This window comes from Cetorhinus maximus, chromosome 6 (assembly GCF_964194155.1).
Source record: "Cetorhinus maximus chromosome 6, sCetMax3.hap1.1, whole genome shotgun sequence".
Lineage (NCBI taxonomy): Eukaryota > Metazoa > Chordata > Chondrichthyes > Lamniformes > Cetorhinidae > Cetorhinus > Cetorhinus maximus.
Genome location: NC_135884.1, coordinates 75,620,374 through 75,637,308, shown reverse-complemented (window position 1 = coordinate 75,637,308; position 16,935 = coordinate 75,620,374). Strand labels below are relative to the sequence as shown.

The 16,935-nt window shown below is 43.2% G+C and overlaps 1 protein-coding gene across 3 annotated transcripts in view; it reads right to left on the bottom strand.

Moving 5' to 3' along the window:
• cacna2d2a (calcium channel, voltage-dependent, alpha 2/delta subunit 2a) overlaps window positions 1–16,935 on the bottom strand; it is a 991,061-nt gene that overhangs the window by 149,467 nt on the left and 824,659 nt on the right. For all 3 annotated transcript variants that reach the window (XM_078543862.1, XM_078543864.1, XM_078543863.1), the window contains 4 exons: window positions 14,427–14,476; window positions 11,588–11,677; window positions 5,554–5,619; window positions 4,536–4,610 (listed from right to left, as the gene is read on the bottom strand). In XM_078543862.1, coding sequence (XP_078399988.1) covers window positions 4,536–4,610; window positions 5,554–5,619; window positions 11,588–11,677; window positions 14,427–14,476 — 281 coding nt within the window. The remainder of the gene's footprint in view (window positions 1–4,535; window positions 4,611–5,553; window positions 5,620–11,587; window positions 11,678–14,426; window positions 14,477–16,935) is intronic.

The following is a 16,935-nucleotide window of genomic DNA, read 5'->3' as shown; positions in this document are numbered from 1 at the left end:
GAAGAAAAATTAGGTGCTTGTGATAAAGAACAGCAATAATCATGGGTGACTTCAACCTACATTTAAACTGGAAAAATCAGACTGGCAGCAGTATGCTGGATGAGGAACTCATAGGATGCTGTTGAGATAGTTTCGTAGAGCAGCACGTTCTGGAACCAACCAGAGAGCAGATTATATTAGACTTGGTATTGTGTAATGTGACAGGATTAATTAATGACCTCAGACCAAAGGCAACCCTAGGTAGCAGCGACTACAATATGATTGAATTTTACATCCAGAATGAAAGGGAGAAGAGTGGGTGTAAGAATAGTATTTTAAACTTGTGGGCAACTATGTGGGCATGAAAGCCAAGCTAGCTGAAGTTAAGAGGGGTATTAGGCCAGGGGACAGATCAATAGAGAAGCATACTCAGAATAAGTATATTCCTATGATAAAGAAAAATTCTAAGAGGAGGACCCACCATCCATGGTTAACTAAATAAGTTAGGCAAAGCATCAAACTTCAGGAAAAATACATATATATGTGCAAAGATGAGTGGCAGGACAGATGATTGGTCAGAATATAAAGGAAGGCAGAGAATGACCAAAAGGTTAATCAAGAGAAAGAAATTAGGGTATGAGAGGATGCTAGCTAGAAATGTAAAAGCGGATAGCAAGAGTTTCGACAGGTATTTAAACAGGAGAAGAGCAGGTAAAGTGAATGTTGGTCCTCTAGAGAGTGAGAGTCAGGAGTTAATAGTAGATAATAAAGAAATGGTGGATGAAATGAACAAATATTTTGCTTCTGTCTTAACTATAGGGAATACAAAAAAAATTACAGGAATAGCTGTAAATCAGAGGTAGAAGGGGGAGGGGAACTTGGTGAAATCCCAATCACTAGGGAAATGGTACTGAGCAAACTGATGGAGTTGCTGGCTGACAAGTCTCTGGGTCCAGATGGACTTCACCTTAGGGTTTTAAAAGAGTTGGCTAATAAGACCATAAGACATAGGAGCAGAAATTAGGCCATTCGGCCCATCGAGTCTGCTCCGCCATTCAATCATAGCTGATAAGTTTCTCAACCCCGTTCTCCCGCCTTCTCCCCGTAACCTTTGATCCCCTTACCAATCAAGAACCTATCTATCTCGGACTTAAATACACTCAATGACCTGGCCTCCACAGCCTTCTGTGGCAATGAATTCCATAGATTCACCACTCTCTGGCTAAAGAAGTTTCTCCTCATCTCTGTTCTAAAAGGTCTTCCCTTTACTCTGAGTCTGTGTCCTCGGGTCCTAGTCTCTCCTGCTAATGGAAACATCTTCCCCACATCCACTCTATCCAGGCCTTTCAGTATTCTGTAAGTTTCAATCAGGTAGTAATGAGGTAGTAGATGCGTTGGTGTTAATTTTCCAAAATTCACTGTATTCTGGAAAGGTTCCATCAGACTGGACTGTAGCAAATATAACCCCTCTATTCAAGAAGGGAGGGAGGCAGAAAGCAGGAAACTATAGGCCAGTTAACTTGATGTCTGTCATGGGGAGGGTATTAGAATCAATCATTAAAGAGGTCATAGCTGGCCACTTAGAAAAACTCAAAAGTAATCGGGAAGAGTCAGCCTGGTTTTGTGAAAGGGAAATCATGTTTAACCAATTCATTGGAGTTCTTTGAAGTAGCAACATGTACTGTGGATAAAGGGGAGCCTGTAGACATACTGTACTTGGATTTCCAGAAGGTATTTGATAAGGTGCCACATCAAAGATTATTGCGGAAAATAAAAACTCATGGTGTAGAGGGTAACATATTAGCCTGGATAGAAGATTGGTTGGCTGGCAGAAAAGAGAGTATGCATAAATGGGTCTTTGTCTGATTGGCAGGGTATGACGAGTGGAGTCCTGCAGGGGCCTCATCTTTTTACAATTTGTATCAAGGAAGCGAAGGCATGGTAGCTAAATTTGCTGATGACACAAAGATAGGTAGGAAATTAGGTTGTGAAGAAGACATAAGGAGTTTGCAGACAGATATAGATAGGTTGAGCGAGTGGGCAAAAATCTGGCAGATGGAGTATAATGTGGGAAAATGTGAACATGTTCACTTTGGCAGGAAGAATAAAAAAGCAGAATATTACTTAAACGGAGAACGACTGCAGAATTTCGAAGTGCAGAGGGATCTAGGTGTTCTCGTGCATGAGTCACAAAAAGTTAGTACGCAGGTACAGCATGTTATCAAGAAGGCTAATGGAATGCTATCCATTATTACGAGAGGAACTGAACATAAAAGTAAGGATGTTATGCTTCAGTCATACAGGGAATTGATGAGACTGCACCTCGAACACCGTGTGAAGTTTTGGTCTCCTTATTTAAGGAAGGATGTAAATGCTTTGGAGGTGGTTCAGAGGAGGTTTACTAGATTGATATCTGAAATGAGCAGGTTATCTTTTGAGGATAGGTTGGACAGGCTGGGCTTGTGTCCACTGGAGTTTAGAAGAGTGCGGGTGACTTGATTGAAATATATAAGATCCCGAACAGTCTTGACAAGGTGGACGTGGAAATTATGTTTCTTCTTGTGGGTGAGTCCAGAATTAGGGGGCACTGTTTTAAAATTAGGCGTTGCTCTTATAGGACAGAGGTGAAGAGAACTTTTTTCTCTCAGAGGACTGTGTGACTTTGGAGCTCTTTTTCTCAGAAGGCAGTGGAGGCAGGGTCATTAAATATTTTTAAGACAGAGGTAGATAGATTCATGTTAGACAAGGGAATCTAAGGTTATTGGGGGCAGATGGGAATGTAGAACTCTAAACACAAACAGGTCAGCCATGATCTTATTGAATGGCAGAGCAGGCTCAAGGGGCCAAATGGTCTATTTCTTCTCCTATCTTGTATGTTCATACATGGTAGAAAAAATGTGTACTCTATACAAGATGCACTGCAGCAGCTGACCAAAGCTTCTTTGGCAAACACACGGCATCTACATTTAGGAGAACAAGGGGAGCATCTACATGGGAATAGCATCATCTCCATGTTCCCCTCCACCCCCAAATCACACAGCAACCTGATTGGAACAATATCATCTGTCACTGGGTCAAAATCCTGGAACTCCCTCCCTAACAGCACTGTGGGTTTACCTACACGAGTAGACTGTGGCGGTTCAAGAAGGCAGCTCACCACCATCTTCTCAAGGGCAATTAGGAGCGGGCATTAAATGATAACCTATCTAGCAATGTCCACGCCTATGAATGAACATGAAAAGGTGCCTTATATGAGTTATTTGACATTTGTCATGCCATCAAGGGACAATGGCTACAGAGGCCAAGATCTCCAGGGGCAATGGTCACACACGGACCTCTGGTGTGATGGTCACACAGGGACCTCCGGGGTGATGATCACACGGGGCAGTATCGCCAGGGGCACCAAACAGATTACTGTTTCTCAGAAAATCTTAAAACAGTTTGGTAGCTGCCAGACTATCAATTGAATAGGTGGATACTTTGTAAATTGCATTTATCCAATTGATTTAATAAACAGCTTTGTTCCCTTAGTTGTGAAAGAACTGGTTTGGTCCATTGTATAGGTTACTATGTTTCATCCAGTCATCTCCTTTATTCAATCTATGGGGTTAGAGTGAGATTCTATTGGAACAACTGAGGCAATTTGGCTCCAGGGGACCAGGGCATGGAAGGTTGAGGTGAGGGGTTGGATGGCACATATTAGCTGTTATTGTGGATTGGGTGAGGGCCTAGAGCATGACAGATGTGAGTTTGAAAGTGGGTGAAAGTGTTTTCTGGGGTGAATGCAGAAGGAAGTGGAGTTGATGGATGATTGGGAGTGGGAACGTGAGCTTTGGTTGGATGCAGCCTTTTCATGACCTGAAACAGTTTGGTGGTGTATTTACATTTATGTTATTTTCCGGGATTTCTGAGGCTACCCCACAGTAGTGATGGCTGATGGGACTCAGTGGAATTGGTATTTTGCATAGGCCTGATATTGTGTTTTTACTATGTCCTTCTCCTTTTATGCAGATATATTATTTTGCATATAAATTACATTTGAGCAAGCAGTTTTAGCTGAAATAAGGAAATCTGGCCCTGAGGTATTCCCTCATTTCAAAAGTAATAGGAATCCTTGATGGGCCTTCCTCAGTGAGTGATATCAGGGGTTGATCATTAATGTGTGGGAAACTAACTCACACCAGACATGAACTAGGACACAGGGTTAGATTCCAGGGTAACTCAGTCTGTTGTGGAAACTGTTCTATAATCCTTGATATATGATGGAAACAGGTCCAACTGTGATAGACAGGTTTTATTATCTAACCCTGCAGCACTGAGCGTGCCTGAATGGGGCATTGCCTGCAATTACTCAAACACCACTCTAAATAGACGGAAAGATGTAGGCAGAGCCCTACGAACATGCGGTAAGTTGTCTGTAGACCGTGAAAATTTCCCTCCATATTTCTGTCCCAGCATTGAGTCAGACAAGTGTCTGTAACAGTCTTCCAAACATTACTGAAAATACAACACCCGCGTCAGGAATCGTGCATGTGAAATGTGCATTTTGTACATACATTGTAGCGAGGGGTGAGCTTCTTGATGTCATCAAGGGCAACATCGATCCCCATCACTCCAAGCATAAGTTGATTCTGTAAAGGAAATGGTTTGTTTAGAATGGTGAAGGGGCTAACGTCCTGGAGACTGAGGGCACAGAACAGGATCACCTCAAGGCATTTTCTTTTTTCATCAGTCATAAGTCTTTGACTGACTTTTCTCCAAAGCTAGCTAGTCAGAATCCCACATGGGTAGCCTCTGTTTTTGTTCAACATAGAAGCTGTATTCTATACCCACAGGGACACACCCCATGCACCTTATCCAGAGAATAATGGCTCAGTTTAGCAAGAACCATGGATTGGGGTCCAAGTGGGTGCTGAGCTTTTGGTAATGTTGAACCAGCAAAAAACTCACATCTTGCTTGTGCTGAGCACTGGGAAGCTCCTTGCTCACCTGCTAAGACACTTTACGATGTTGACTTGCAGTGTTACCTGAAAGAAACCCAGCACCTAATGACAGGTCTACTTTTTCAGGAACATTGGTCAAACAAGGCAGGATCTCCAGAGGCAGGGCAAAATATGCCAAGGATTAGGGGCCGCCAAATTGGTGCAGAGGGTTTGGTGGAGTTTGACCAACAAAAGCAGTGCAGCTTGCCAGTACTGAGGGCAGGGCCACTAAGAACAGGCAGTGTCATCTGGTGCCGAAAGGGGAGGCTGGGTGACATTGTCAGATCCGACCTGGCAATTAATAGCAAGTTCACTGAACATTGGAGAGGGGTCTTGTCCAAATGCTGGAGAGATGCCCTATAAGGACAGTATTGTGCAGCTATCTCAGAATAAGCAGAACTGACAACGGAATGCTGAAACGTAGTCTTGTGCCCAAGACTATACAACAGCACGGGGTAAAGTTTTATATGGTAAGAATGAAATTGCCAGGAAATAGGAATAATTCTATCATACCCTCCACTCTGCTCTGTATACATCGGCTCTTTAAACGGTAAGACTGGCACAATATGACACACATATCCTAACCACATACCTGCTGGCCATTCTCCACGGTGATGTTGAAAACTGGCATTGTCCCTGTTATCACCAGCTCAAGGCTCTAGGAAAAGGAAATCAGACCAGTTATGTTACATTTCAGTTTTTTGAGCATTTATCAGTGCACTGCAACCTTCCTTACGCTCACTAGTATTGAGGTTAAACACTGATTCATTTTGAGAGCTAGGTTTGTGTCCTGAACTCGCATCCTCTGAACTCACTTTACTTACAATTCTTGACCACAGTCAGAGATGGCTTGGATTTCAGACCCTGTTCCAAACATGCTCAAACAGTCACATGTGCCACATCTTCCCTCCCTGTCTCTTTTATCTCTAGGTTTTGCAACCTCCATAGATGATGGTGTAGGGCAGTTGGCATTCAAGAACAGTGGCCCAGCAACTGTTTCACCTTCAGCAGACAGAGGGAGGGAGATAATAACCCATCACCTCCGCAGGTCACTAATCAAAAAGCAGAATACTGCAGGTGCTGGAAATCTGAAATAAAAACAGAAAATGCAGGAAACACTCAGCAGGTCAGGCAGAATCTGTGGAGTGAGAAACAGAGTTAATATTTCAGGTTAGAGATCTAGTAGGTTTTTATCGAGGGGTGGGTGAGACAAGGACAAAAGGAAAGTCTGTAATAGGGTGAAAGGCAAGGGGGATTGAATGATAGAAGAGTTAGTCTTATGGGGCCAAAGGGAATCAAGATGGGGCAAGAAAAGAAACAAAGAAAGATATGCCTAGAACAGGTGTACTGCTGTCTGAAAGCAAAAATAAGAGAAAAAATAGAGAACAGTCCACTACCTCTCAAAGCTACATCAACTACATTTCCTCACTCCCTACACGTTGTAAGGACTCCTTTCCAATCTTTCAGTTTCTCCATCTGTGTTATATCTGTTCTGATGATGGAATCTTCCATTCCAGTGCTTCTGAGATGTCATCCCTTTCCTTGAATCGAGGATTCCGCACTCCCTTAACCCCACAATGGTTGACAAGGCATTTGGCCATGTCTGCTACATTTCCCACATTTCTGCTCTCATCCCTTTCCCTCTCTCCCAGAACTGCAATAGGGTTCTCCTTGTCCTCACCTTCCACCCCACCAGCTTCTGTATTCAACAAATCATTTTCTGACGTTTCCACTACCGCCAGCATGTTGCCACCACCAAACACATCTTCCCCTCCCTTCCCCTTTCAGGATTGTGAAGGGACCATTCCCTCTGTGATACCCTGGTCCACTCCTCAATCACCCCAATACCTCGTACCCTTCCCACCACACCTTCCCATGCCCTCTCTTACCAAGGTCTCAACTGCTCCTTCCAGGTGAAGCAGTGATTTACATGCACTTCTTTCAATTTATTATGTTGTATTCCCTGCTCACAATGCAGTCTCTTCTACACCGGGGAAGCCAAATGCAGACTGGGCGACCGCTTTATGGAGCACCTCCATTCCAGTCACCAAGCATGACCCTGTGCTTCTGGTGGCCTGTCATTTTGTCATTTTAATTCTCTACCTTGGTCTCATGCTGACATCTCTGTCCTTGGCCTGCTGCACCAATCCAGTGAAGCTCAATGCAAGCTTGAGGAACAGCACTTCATGTTTTGATTTAGGCACTTTATAGCTTTCCGGACTCAACGTTGGGTTCAACAATTTCAGACAATAACCCCATTTTGTTTCCTTTCCTTTGCATGTTTCAGTTTTTCTCTATTTTTCCTCTTAATTTTGTTTCCTGACAGCAGTGCACCTGTTCTAGGTACATCTTTTCTTTCATTATTTCTTTTCTTGCTCCATCTTGATTCCCTTTGGCCCTGGAAGACTAACTCTCCTACTTGGAAACATAGAAACTAGGAGGAGGGGTAGGCCATTCGGCCCTTCGAGCCTGCTCTGCCATTCAATATGATCATGGATGATCCTCCATCTCAAAGCCATATTCCCGCTTTCTCTCCATACCCCTTGATGCCCCTAATATACAAAAATTTATCAATTTCTTTCTTGAATATACTCAGTGACCCAGCCTCCAAAGCCTTCTGTGGTAGAGAATCCCACAGATTGACCACCTTCTGAGTGAAGAAATTTTCCTCATCTCAGTCCTAATTGGCCTGCCCCATATCCTGAGACTGTGGCCCCTGGTTCTAGACTCCCCAAACAGGGGAAACATCCTCCCTACATCTAGTCTGTCCAGCCCTGTTAGAATTTTATCCTTTTCAATCAGATCCCCTCTTATTCTTCCAAACTCTAGTGAATACAGGCCCAGTTGAACCAATCTCTCCTCATACGACAGTCTTGCCATCCCCGGTATCAGCCTAGTGAACCTTTGTTGCACTCCCTCTTTGGCAAGTATATCCTTTCTTAGGTAGGGAGACCAAAACTCCAGGTGTGGTCTCACCAAGGCCCTGTATAACTGCAGTAAGACATCCCTACTTCCGAACTCAAATCCTTTTGCAATGAAGGCCAATATACCATTTGCCTACATAACTGCTTGCCGCACCTGCCTATTTACTTTCATTGACTGGTGTACAAGGACACCCAGGTCCCTTTGTGCATCCACATTTCCCAATATATCACCATTTAAATAATACTCTGCCTTTGTTTTTCTGAAGCATATAACTTCACATTTATCCACGTTATACTGCATCTGCCATGTGTTTGCCCAAAGACACAACTTGTCTAAATCACCCTGAAGCCTCCTTGCATCCTCTTCAAAACCCCGCCCAGTTTTGTGTCATCAGCAAACTTGGAAATATTGCATTTGGTTCCCTCATCCAAGTCAATTATACATATCGTGAATAGCTGGGGCCCAAGTACTGATCCTTGCGATGCACCACTAGTCACCGCTTGCCACCCAGAAAAAGACCCATTTATTCCCACTCTCTGTTTCTGGTCTGTCAACCAAATCTCAACCCATGCCAGTATATTACCCCCAATCCCATGTGCTTTAATTTTGCCCATTTGCCTCTTATGTGAGACCTTATCAAAAGCCTTCTTGAAATTCAAATACACCGGTTCTCCCTTATCTATTCTACTAGTTACATCCTCAAAAAATTCCAGTAGATTAATTAAGCATGATTTCCCTTTCATAAACCCATGCTGACTTTGTCTAATCCTGTTTATGCTTTCCAAGTGTTCTGTTACCACATCTTTTATAATAGACTCTAGCATTTTCCCCATTGCTGTTAGGCTAACTGGTCTATAATTCTGTTTTTTCCCTCCCTCCTTTTTTAAATAGTGGGGTTACATTTTCCACCCTCCAATTTGTAGGAACTGCTTCAGAGTCTATAGAATTTTGGAAGATGACCACCAATACATCTAATATTTCCAGGGCCACGTCCTTTAGTACTCTGGGGTGTTGGTTATCAGGCACTGGGGATTTTTCAGCCTTTAACCCCATTAATTTCTCTAGCACCACTTGTTTCACTAATACTGATTTTCTTTAATGATATCTGTCATTCAATCTCTCCTGTCTTCCACCCAATCACAGAGCTTCCTTTTGTCCTTGTCCCACCCACCCCTTGATCAAACCCTCTCTAACCTTTCCCAGTTCTGATGAATAGATCCTTGACCTAAAACGTTAACTCTGTTTCTATCTCCACAAATGCTGCCTGACCTGCTGAGTGTTTTCAGCATTTTCTGTTTTTGTTTCCTCCACCAAGTCGCCACTCTTCATGTGTGACCCTGGACAGGATGTGACGAATATCTAGTTCATGGTTCATGTTAATATTTTAGAGGTAATATTTAGTTCTGGGAAGATTGTTGTTGTGAAGGTAAGGTAACTAAAATGCTGGGCTTTAGTAATTGCCAGAACACCTAAAAGAAAACGGTAGTTCAGAACGTTACTCATGTTTGTTTAGGAAAGTCAGAATAGAAGAGATGGAGCCATAAAATAGCAGGTGAACTTAACAGGAGAACTGCAGACATGATGCTACGCTGCTTACAAAGAAGTGCAGTCCAGAGCGAATTTTTGTTTTGAGAGTTAGAGTTAATTAGTTTAAAAGCATTCAGTCAACCCTGAAAGGCTAAGTCGTCATGGAAATGGGTGGAGCTTAAGAAGGTTCTCTGGTGTTGGGTTCCTCCAACACGGAACTGAAACCCAACCCTGTATATATTTAAAAACGTTATCCTTATTTACTATTTCTTATTTTAAACTGGACTTCTCTGATGAACAAAGACAATTAAGATGGTTGACCCTCTGTGTGGAAATTATCCCCAGCAGTCTCCAGAACAAAAGAATTCTCTTCTCAGTTTTGGGAATGTCACGCCTCATCATGCCTAACTAGCTCCTAAGAGACTACCTGGGACTATACAGACCAATTTCAAAAGGAGCTACAGGAATTCCATTTGCATTTGATAAGCCAACCATGCGAGCGGAGTCCGTAAATCTGTTGATACAATAGCTTCCCAAACACCAGATCCTCAAAATGAATGGTTCCCCTTTCAACTCATAATGGCTGAGACATTATCAGTGCTGAAAACAGAGCCCAATTCCAGATGCTGGGTAAATATTCTTTTGTTGAAGTTACTGTGAAGAAGGAAGGGCACATGACCCAAGGCTCTGGCTTTTTGAGCAGTTTAATATTACATTTCTGAGCTGTGCAGCCAGTCTGCTGTTTAACATCCAACTGGCAGGCCACACTGAAGCAAGCTCTGGCCAGGCTGGACCACCAGCCCATCTAACCTGACTCTACTGGAAGATTTCGTATCATTGCCTGTAGAACTTACAGAATTTCTGCGTGCCTACTACATCTTGTGGCATCAACACCACCTGAAAAGCGAATCTTACAACACTGGTCTCCAGCCAGCTGACCATCAAATGCCTACGTGAAAGACTTCCTCATTGGACTCTGACTTTGCAACACCGGAACTCACATGAATCAATACTCAGTTTTGCTGTGGTCCTTGTACTGTAAACCTCCTTTACTCTATCCCTCCTTTTAGTATGTGAATGTGGAATGGGAAGTTGCGAACACTGCTTTTCACAGGCTTTAAATGTGTACAATAAACTAATCTGTTGAGTTAATTCTAACTCAAGTTGTGAGATTATTAGTAAAGTTGGGTCACACAAAAACTGTGGGGTTTGGAAAATACACCACCATTTATTCTTAAAATACAATCTAAATCAGAAGACCTTCTGTTTATGGAGGAAACCAATGCTGTTTGAACTGATCCCCTCCTGTCATAACATTGGATTCAATTTATCTATGTGTTTGCTGGGAGAGGAGGTTGGTTGCAATTTCGACCTCATGTGGTTTGCATTCACAGGGAAGCCCTGGGAGCCAATAGGTGTAGTTACGGCTCAGGAGATGTCCTGGGGAACTGAGATGGTGGTGGAAGGTCACTAATTTGTGCTAGGCAGTTAGGGCTCAGAGAAGCGCTGGGAGCGATTTATAGCTCGGTGTAGCCAGGAGACCGGAGTTTGGAAAAACCCAGGGGCAGTGCCGGCTTAGTGAATTTAGTAGTCTGCGAAAGAGCTGGAATTATGCTGGTAATTAAAGGTGGAAATGCAGCTTTGTGAATCCTGTGGAAGGCAGTCTCAGGAAGAGAGACTGAACCATTGGGAGGTGAGCAGTCATTGAAGCAGTCTGAGTCACAGAGGCTTTTGAGGGAATTCAGAGGCTAGATCTTCAAAAGAAAACAGTTGAAATCCCTTGAGTGGGAGACCGAGTTAACGGGATTCTGAGACTCACAGTGGTTACTGATGTCTGGTTGGGTTGCTGAGAAATCCATGGGATCTGTCTTGATCGTATCTGGCATTTAATGTGCAGTGTTTGATCACAGTTGGCCTGTTAATTCATATTTACCTCAAGTTAATTCTGAATGTTAGAGCAAAAGATAGATATTGTAAATCGTCTTACTTTTCTGACTATGTATAGTAAAGTTTATTTTGCTCAGAAAATTGAGTGGCGTGTATAACAGCTGACCAATACACTATGGCACATTTTGCTCAACCGTTCAAGGCCAATTTGGCAATCTACCGTTCCACAGGAAAGGAAGATTCCATGTGGGTATTTTGGTCTACATTCCATTCCGAAGTAATCTTACCAAAGCATCCTGGTACACGTTGGTCCATTGAACTTTTTTGGCTTTTTTCCCTGCCATCACCATTGGACGGCCAAGAACATCCAAATACTCCTGTAACACAGAAACATATATGATGTATTAAAATGATCATTTGCATTAATCTTTCATACACTCTAAAGCATTTTAAATCTTTTTGCAGTAAGTATCTTCAGATACTGAGAATGAAACATTCAAATACTCAGAGGCCACTCAGCGTTGACTTGAAGGAATATTGTTTAAACAGAATTAAGCAAAAATACCCCTGATGTGTTCAGGATGGCCTCAGGGAGCAAAGGCAAGTAGTAACTGTCACCCTAAACCCTTCCCACTCCGCCAGTTACTTCAGTTTTTCAAATTGCACCTCCTGAAGAATTCCTGCTTTGTCCTCTGGAACATGTTGTCTGAAGCTGTTGGCCAGAGGATTTATACTGATTGAGGATTTATACTGTGTGCACTACCTTCAGTCTGAAAATCCAAAGAAACTGCATGGAAATAAAACAAAGTGTTGTAAGGGATTTCCTGAAGATGTGAATAATTCCATGCATACTTATCCCATGGTCTGTTCCCAGTGTATGGAACAAATGATTTACATTAGTAAATCACAGTTATATTGGAAGACATTACAGCATTATTTATATTAGTTTCTAGGAAGCTAAATGAAAAGCCCTGGCAAAACCACCTCCATTACCTTCTAGTAGTTTCTTGTCTTCACTACCAAAATTGGAATTAACCTTTCCAATCATACATGACATCTATACAATCTAATCCCAAGGCTCCTGAAACCCATTCACAGTGAGAAGGGGGAAACTATTAATGACATTTTAAGGGTAACAACCTCTCTTTCTCTCACAGCAGATACATGGAAACACCACCACCTGGAAGTTCCCCTTGGAAATATATCATCGTTCCTTCACTGTCGCTGGGTCAAAATCCTGGAACTCCCTTCCTAACAGCACTGTGGGTGTACCTATACCACATGGACTGCAGCGGTTCAAGGCGGCGGCTCACCACCACCTTCTAAAGGGCAGTTAGGGGAATGGGCAATAAATGCTGGCCTAGCATTTACATCCTGTAAATGAATTTTTAAAAAACATATACATCTATGTGTGCAGCCACCCACACATATCCACACATGTACACCTACAAATGCATGCCCACACCCACACACATACACATACACAGATACCTGGACACATGCACAACTGCATAACAGGGAGATAATGGCGTAGTGGTAATGTCACTGGGCAAGTGATTCAGAGACCCAGGATTAATATCCTGGGGAATTGGGTTTGAATCCTACCATGGCTGGTGGAATTTAAATTCAATTGATTAATTAATTCAATTGATTAATCTGGAATTGAAAGATAGTCTCAATAATGGTGCCATGAAACTATCATTGCTTGTTGTGAAAACCCATGTAGTTCACTATTGCCCTTTAGGGAACAAAATCCATCATCCTTACCCAGTCTGGCCTACATGTGACTCCAGACCACAGCAACGTGGTTGACACTTAACTTCCCTCTGAAATGGCCTAGCAAGCCATTCAGTTCAAGGCCAATTAGGGATAGGCAACAAATGCTGACCTTGTCAGCAATGCCACATCCCAGGAAAGAACAAAAAAAAATCACCCAAACCCACACACTACCATACATACAAGCACACATTCACATATATATGTATACCCACATGGACACACAAAAAACTCTACATGTGCATACCCACAAATGCACATGCGGGAACACACTGACGTCTAGACACAGGTACACCTACACATGCACCCACACCCACCCAGATACTCATCCTCATGAAGATTATTTTGGCCTTGGAGGGGCCACAGATTCACCAGAAAGATACCAAGGCTAACAGGATTAAGTTATGAGGAGAGGCTTCATAACCTTGGTTTGCATTCCCTTGAGTTTAGAAGATTGAGAGTCAATCTAACTGAGGTGTTCAGAAAGATAAAATTATTCAGTCGAGTAAATACAGAGAAATATATTTGTTCCGGTATAGAAATGTAAAACAAAGGCACATTCTTAAAATTAAAGCTAGTCCATTTGGTCATGAAATCAGGAAGCACTACTTCACAAAAAGGGTAGTTGAAATTGTGGATCCTGGGGTCAATTGAAGCTTTCAAGACTGAGATTGATAGATTTTTTTCTTTGATAAAGATATCAAGGGATGAAGACAAAGGCAGGAACATGGATTTGAGGCATAATTCAGCCACGATTTAATTAAATGACAGAACAGACTCAAGGGACTGAATGATCAACTTCTATTCGTACGTTATAAAGTACTGTCGAGGGGAGTCAGTGAACACTGGGAGAAGGTGCCACATTGGGAATTGGTAAATGTAGTTCTCATTCTTAAGGGTAGTAGATCTAGGTAAAAACAGGCATATTGGCCTGACTGCAATAATACAGAATTAATAGAATCCATAACAAGACTGAATGAAGGAGAATCTTCATAAAAATAACATAACACACAAAGTCTCAGAAGGGTATATCTGACCTGATCAACCTCTAATTTGAGTTGGCAGCATACAGCACAAGGGATAGAGCACTGATTGGGTATTGATTGAAGCATAAAGCACCAGGAATAATGGGCACCAATGGCAAGATGAAACATGATGGATAAAGGGCACTGGCTAGCAGCAGAGCATGATGGATAATCGGCATGAACCGACAGGATTAGCAGAAGGGAAGAAAAACAGGCCTTGGCAGAACAAGTCTATGCTTGATTCTTGTCCACAATATTTCTGCGTTTTGCCTTATGATAGCCTAACTCCCCTCCGTAGCTCTCCATTAGAGCATGAGTCACTCACCTGAGTATTTATCCGGATTGCTCCAATGGAAGGGATTTCAAAATAATATCCTGGGAACAGAAACAAATGGTAGTAACTGAATCTATGAAAGGAAGAATGAAGCAAGCATAGAAAAATCTCAGAGACTTCACTGCCCTAATAAAATAGTCTCCCTTTTATCAATCTTGAAGCTGCAGAAATCTGAAGTATTTTCCAATTTAATAACGTGTTATAAAAGTCTGAACTTGGATTCACTCCCTTGCTGTTTGAATGATGACTGGGCTCCTCCTCTCAGCTGTGAGTGTCTATGAAAGCTGAACTGGGGGCCTAACAGCATGAGAGCTAGTCTCCAGCTCTTAAAAGTAGTCTGCACCTCTTAAAGAGGAGCTGCAGTGACTGAACAAATGTTGCTGTTGAACGGTAGTACTGCATTAGCAGCAAGAGGAAACAAAACAAATAGAGCAACAGGGCAGATAGAGGGCTCTCAGGTTCAGGGGTGCAGCCTGGAAGTCCTCAGCCCGAGGGAGGAGGTGGTGTTCTGCATCATGGGGCCAGCTGCGACACAGCCCATAACATCTGGCAGGACAAAGAATATTACAGATATTGGTATGTTCCTGGCCTTCTGCTCCCAATCAAATCTCTCTTTATCCTAATCCTGCTATCTGGTATGAAGTGCAAGCTGCTGATGGTGTGGCCATGGACCATGAACTTCTTGCTTTCCTCCCCACCCTGGACCCTATACCCCACCCTCCCCTTTCGATTTCCTGTTTTCAGATTCCAGTGAGCCACAGCAGCCTCGGGAGCAGGGGAAGAGCAACAGCACAACGTTGTTGGGTAGAAGCACGAAGTTCAGCTCGATGGAGTTTGGCTAGACAGAAGAAAAACTTAACTTGGGGAATTTGGTGAATGAGTGAATTCACCGCAGGGAGGGAAGAGTGCTGTTCTGGTCTTTTACAGAACGAGGAGTAGACCAAGTGAGGGAGCGAGAGACAGTGAGATCTGAGAACTGAAGTCCAGAGGCATTAACTGGGTAAGGAGGTAGGTGATTGGTTGGTGAGTTTTAAGGTTTCCTTTTTCTCTAAACTGGGGTAAGCTAGTACTGGGAGATTCAAGTGCTTTATTAAATTTATAGCTTAATTGGTTAAATGACTTGCTATAACTACAAGCAATCTATGAGCTCCAGTTTTGAGCTGCTATTTGTTCTGGATCCATCCCGTTTAGCATGATGGTAGTGCCACACAACACGATGGAGGGTGTCCTGAGTGTGGAAATGGACTTCATCTCCACAAGGACTGTGCAGCGGTCACTCCTACCTTTTCTGTCATGAATCTGTGACAGGTTGACTGGGGAGGACGATACCAAGTAGGTTTTTGTCACTTGTTAGTTCCCTCACCAACCGCCACAGGCCCAGTCTAGGAGTTATGTCCTTCAGGACTTGGCCAGCTTGGTCAGTAGTAGGCTACTGAGCCACTCTTGGTGATGAGCATTGAAGTCCCCACCCAGAGTACATTCTGTGACCTTGCCACCCTCAGTATTTCTTCAGTGTGATGTTCAACATGCAGGAGTACTGACTCATCAGCTGAGGGGGTGGGGGGGTGGGGTGGTGGAGTCGGTACGTGGTAATCAGCAGGAGGTTTCCTTGCTCATGTTTGACCTGATGCCATGAGACTTCATGGGGTCTGGAGTCAATGTTGAGAACTCCCAGGGCAACTCCCTCTCAACTGTATATCACTGTGCTGCCACCTCTGCTGGATCTGTCCTGCCGGTGGGACAGAACATATCCAGGGATGGTGATGGTGCAGTCTGGGACATTATCTGTAAGGTATGATTCTATGAGTTCAGGCTGTTGCTTGACTAGTCTGTGAGACAGCTCTCCCAATTTTGGCACAAATTTCCAGCTGTTAGTGAGACTCTGCAAGGTTGACTGGCAGGGTGTGCCTTTGTTGCGTCGAATGCCTAGATCAATGCTGGGTGGTCAGACCGGTTTTATTCTTATTTGACTTTTCTGTAGCAGTTTGATACAACTGAGTGGCTTTCTAGGCCATTTTAGAGGGCAGTTAAGAATCAACCAAGAGTCACATGTAGGCCAGACCAGGTAAGGACATTAGTGAACCAGATGGGTTTTTACGACAAGTGGCAGTTCCATGATCACAATTACTGAGATTAACTTTGCGTTCCAGGTTTATTAATCAGCTGAATTCAAATTCCCCAGCTCATGGAGCATTAGTTTGAGCCACTGGATTACTGGTCTAGTGAGATTCTGAATATGCTACCATTCCTGTTAGCTATAACAGTGCTAACATCCATTGACTGTGCTACAGCACCATGCCTGTGCTAACACCCAGTGTTTGTAACTGTGCCCATGACAGCACTACCACACTGTGCCTGTGATAGTGTGTGTAACTGTTCTAACGGCCTGTGTTGGTCATTGAGTCCATACCTGTACTAATATGCTGTGCCTGTGACCATACCTGTAGATGTGCTAGCACACACTATGTGTAACCATGGCTGTAACTGAGCAACCACACTG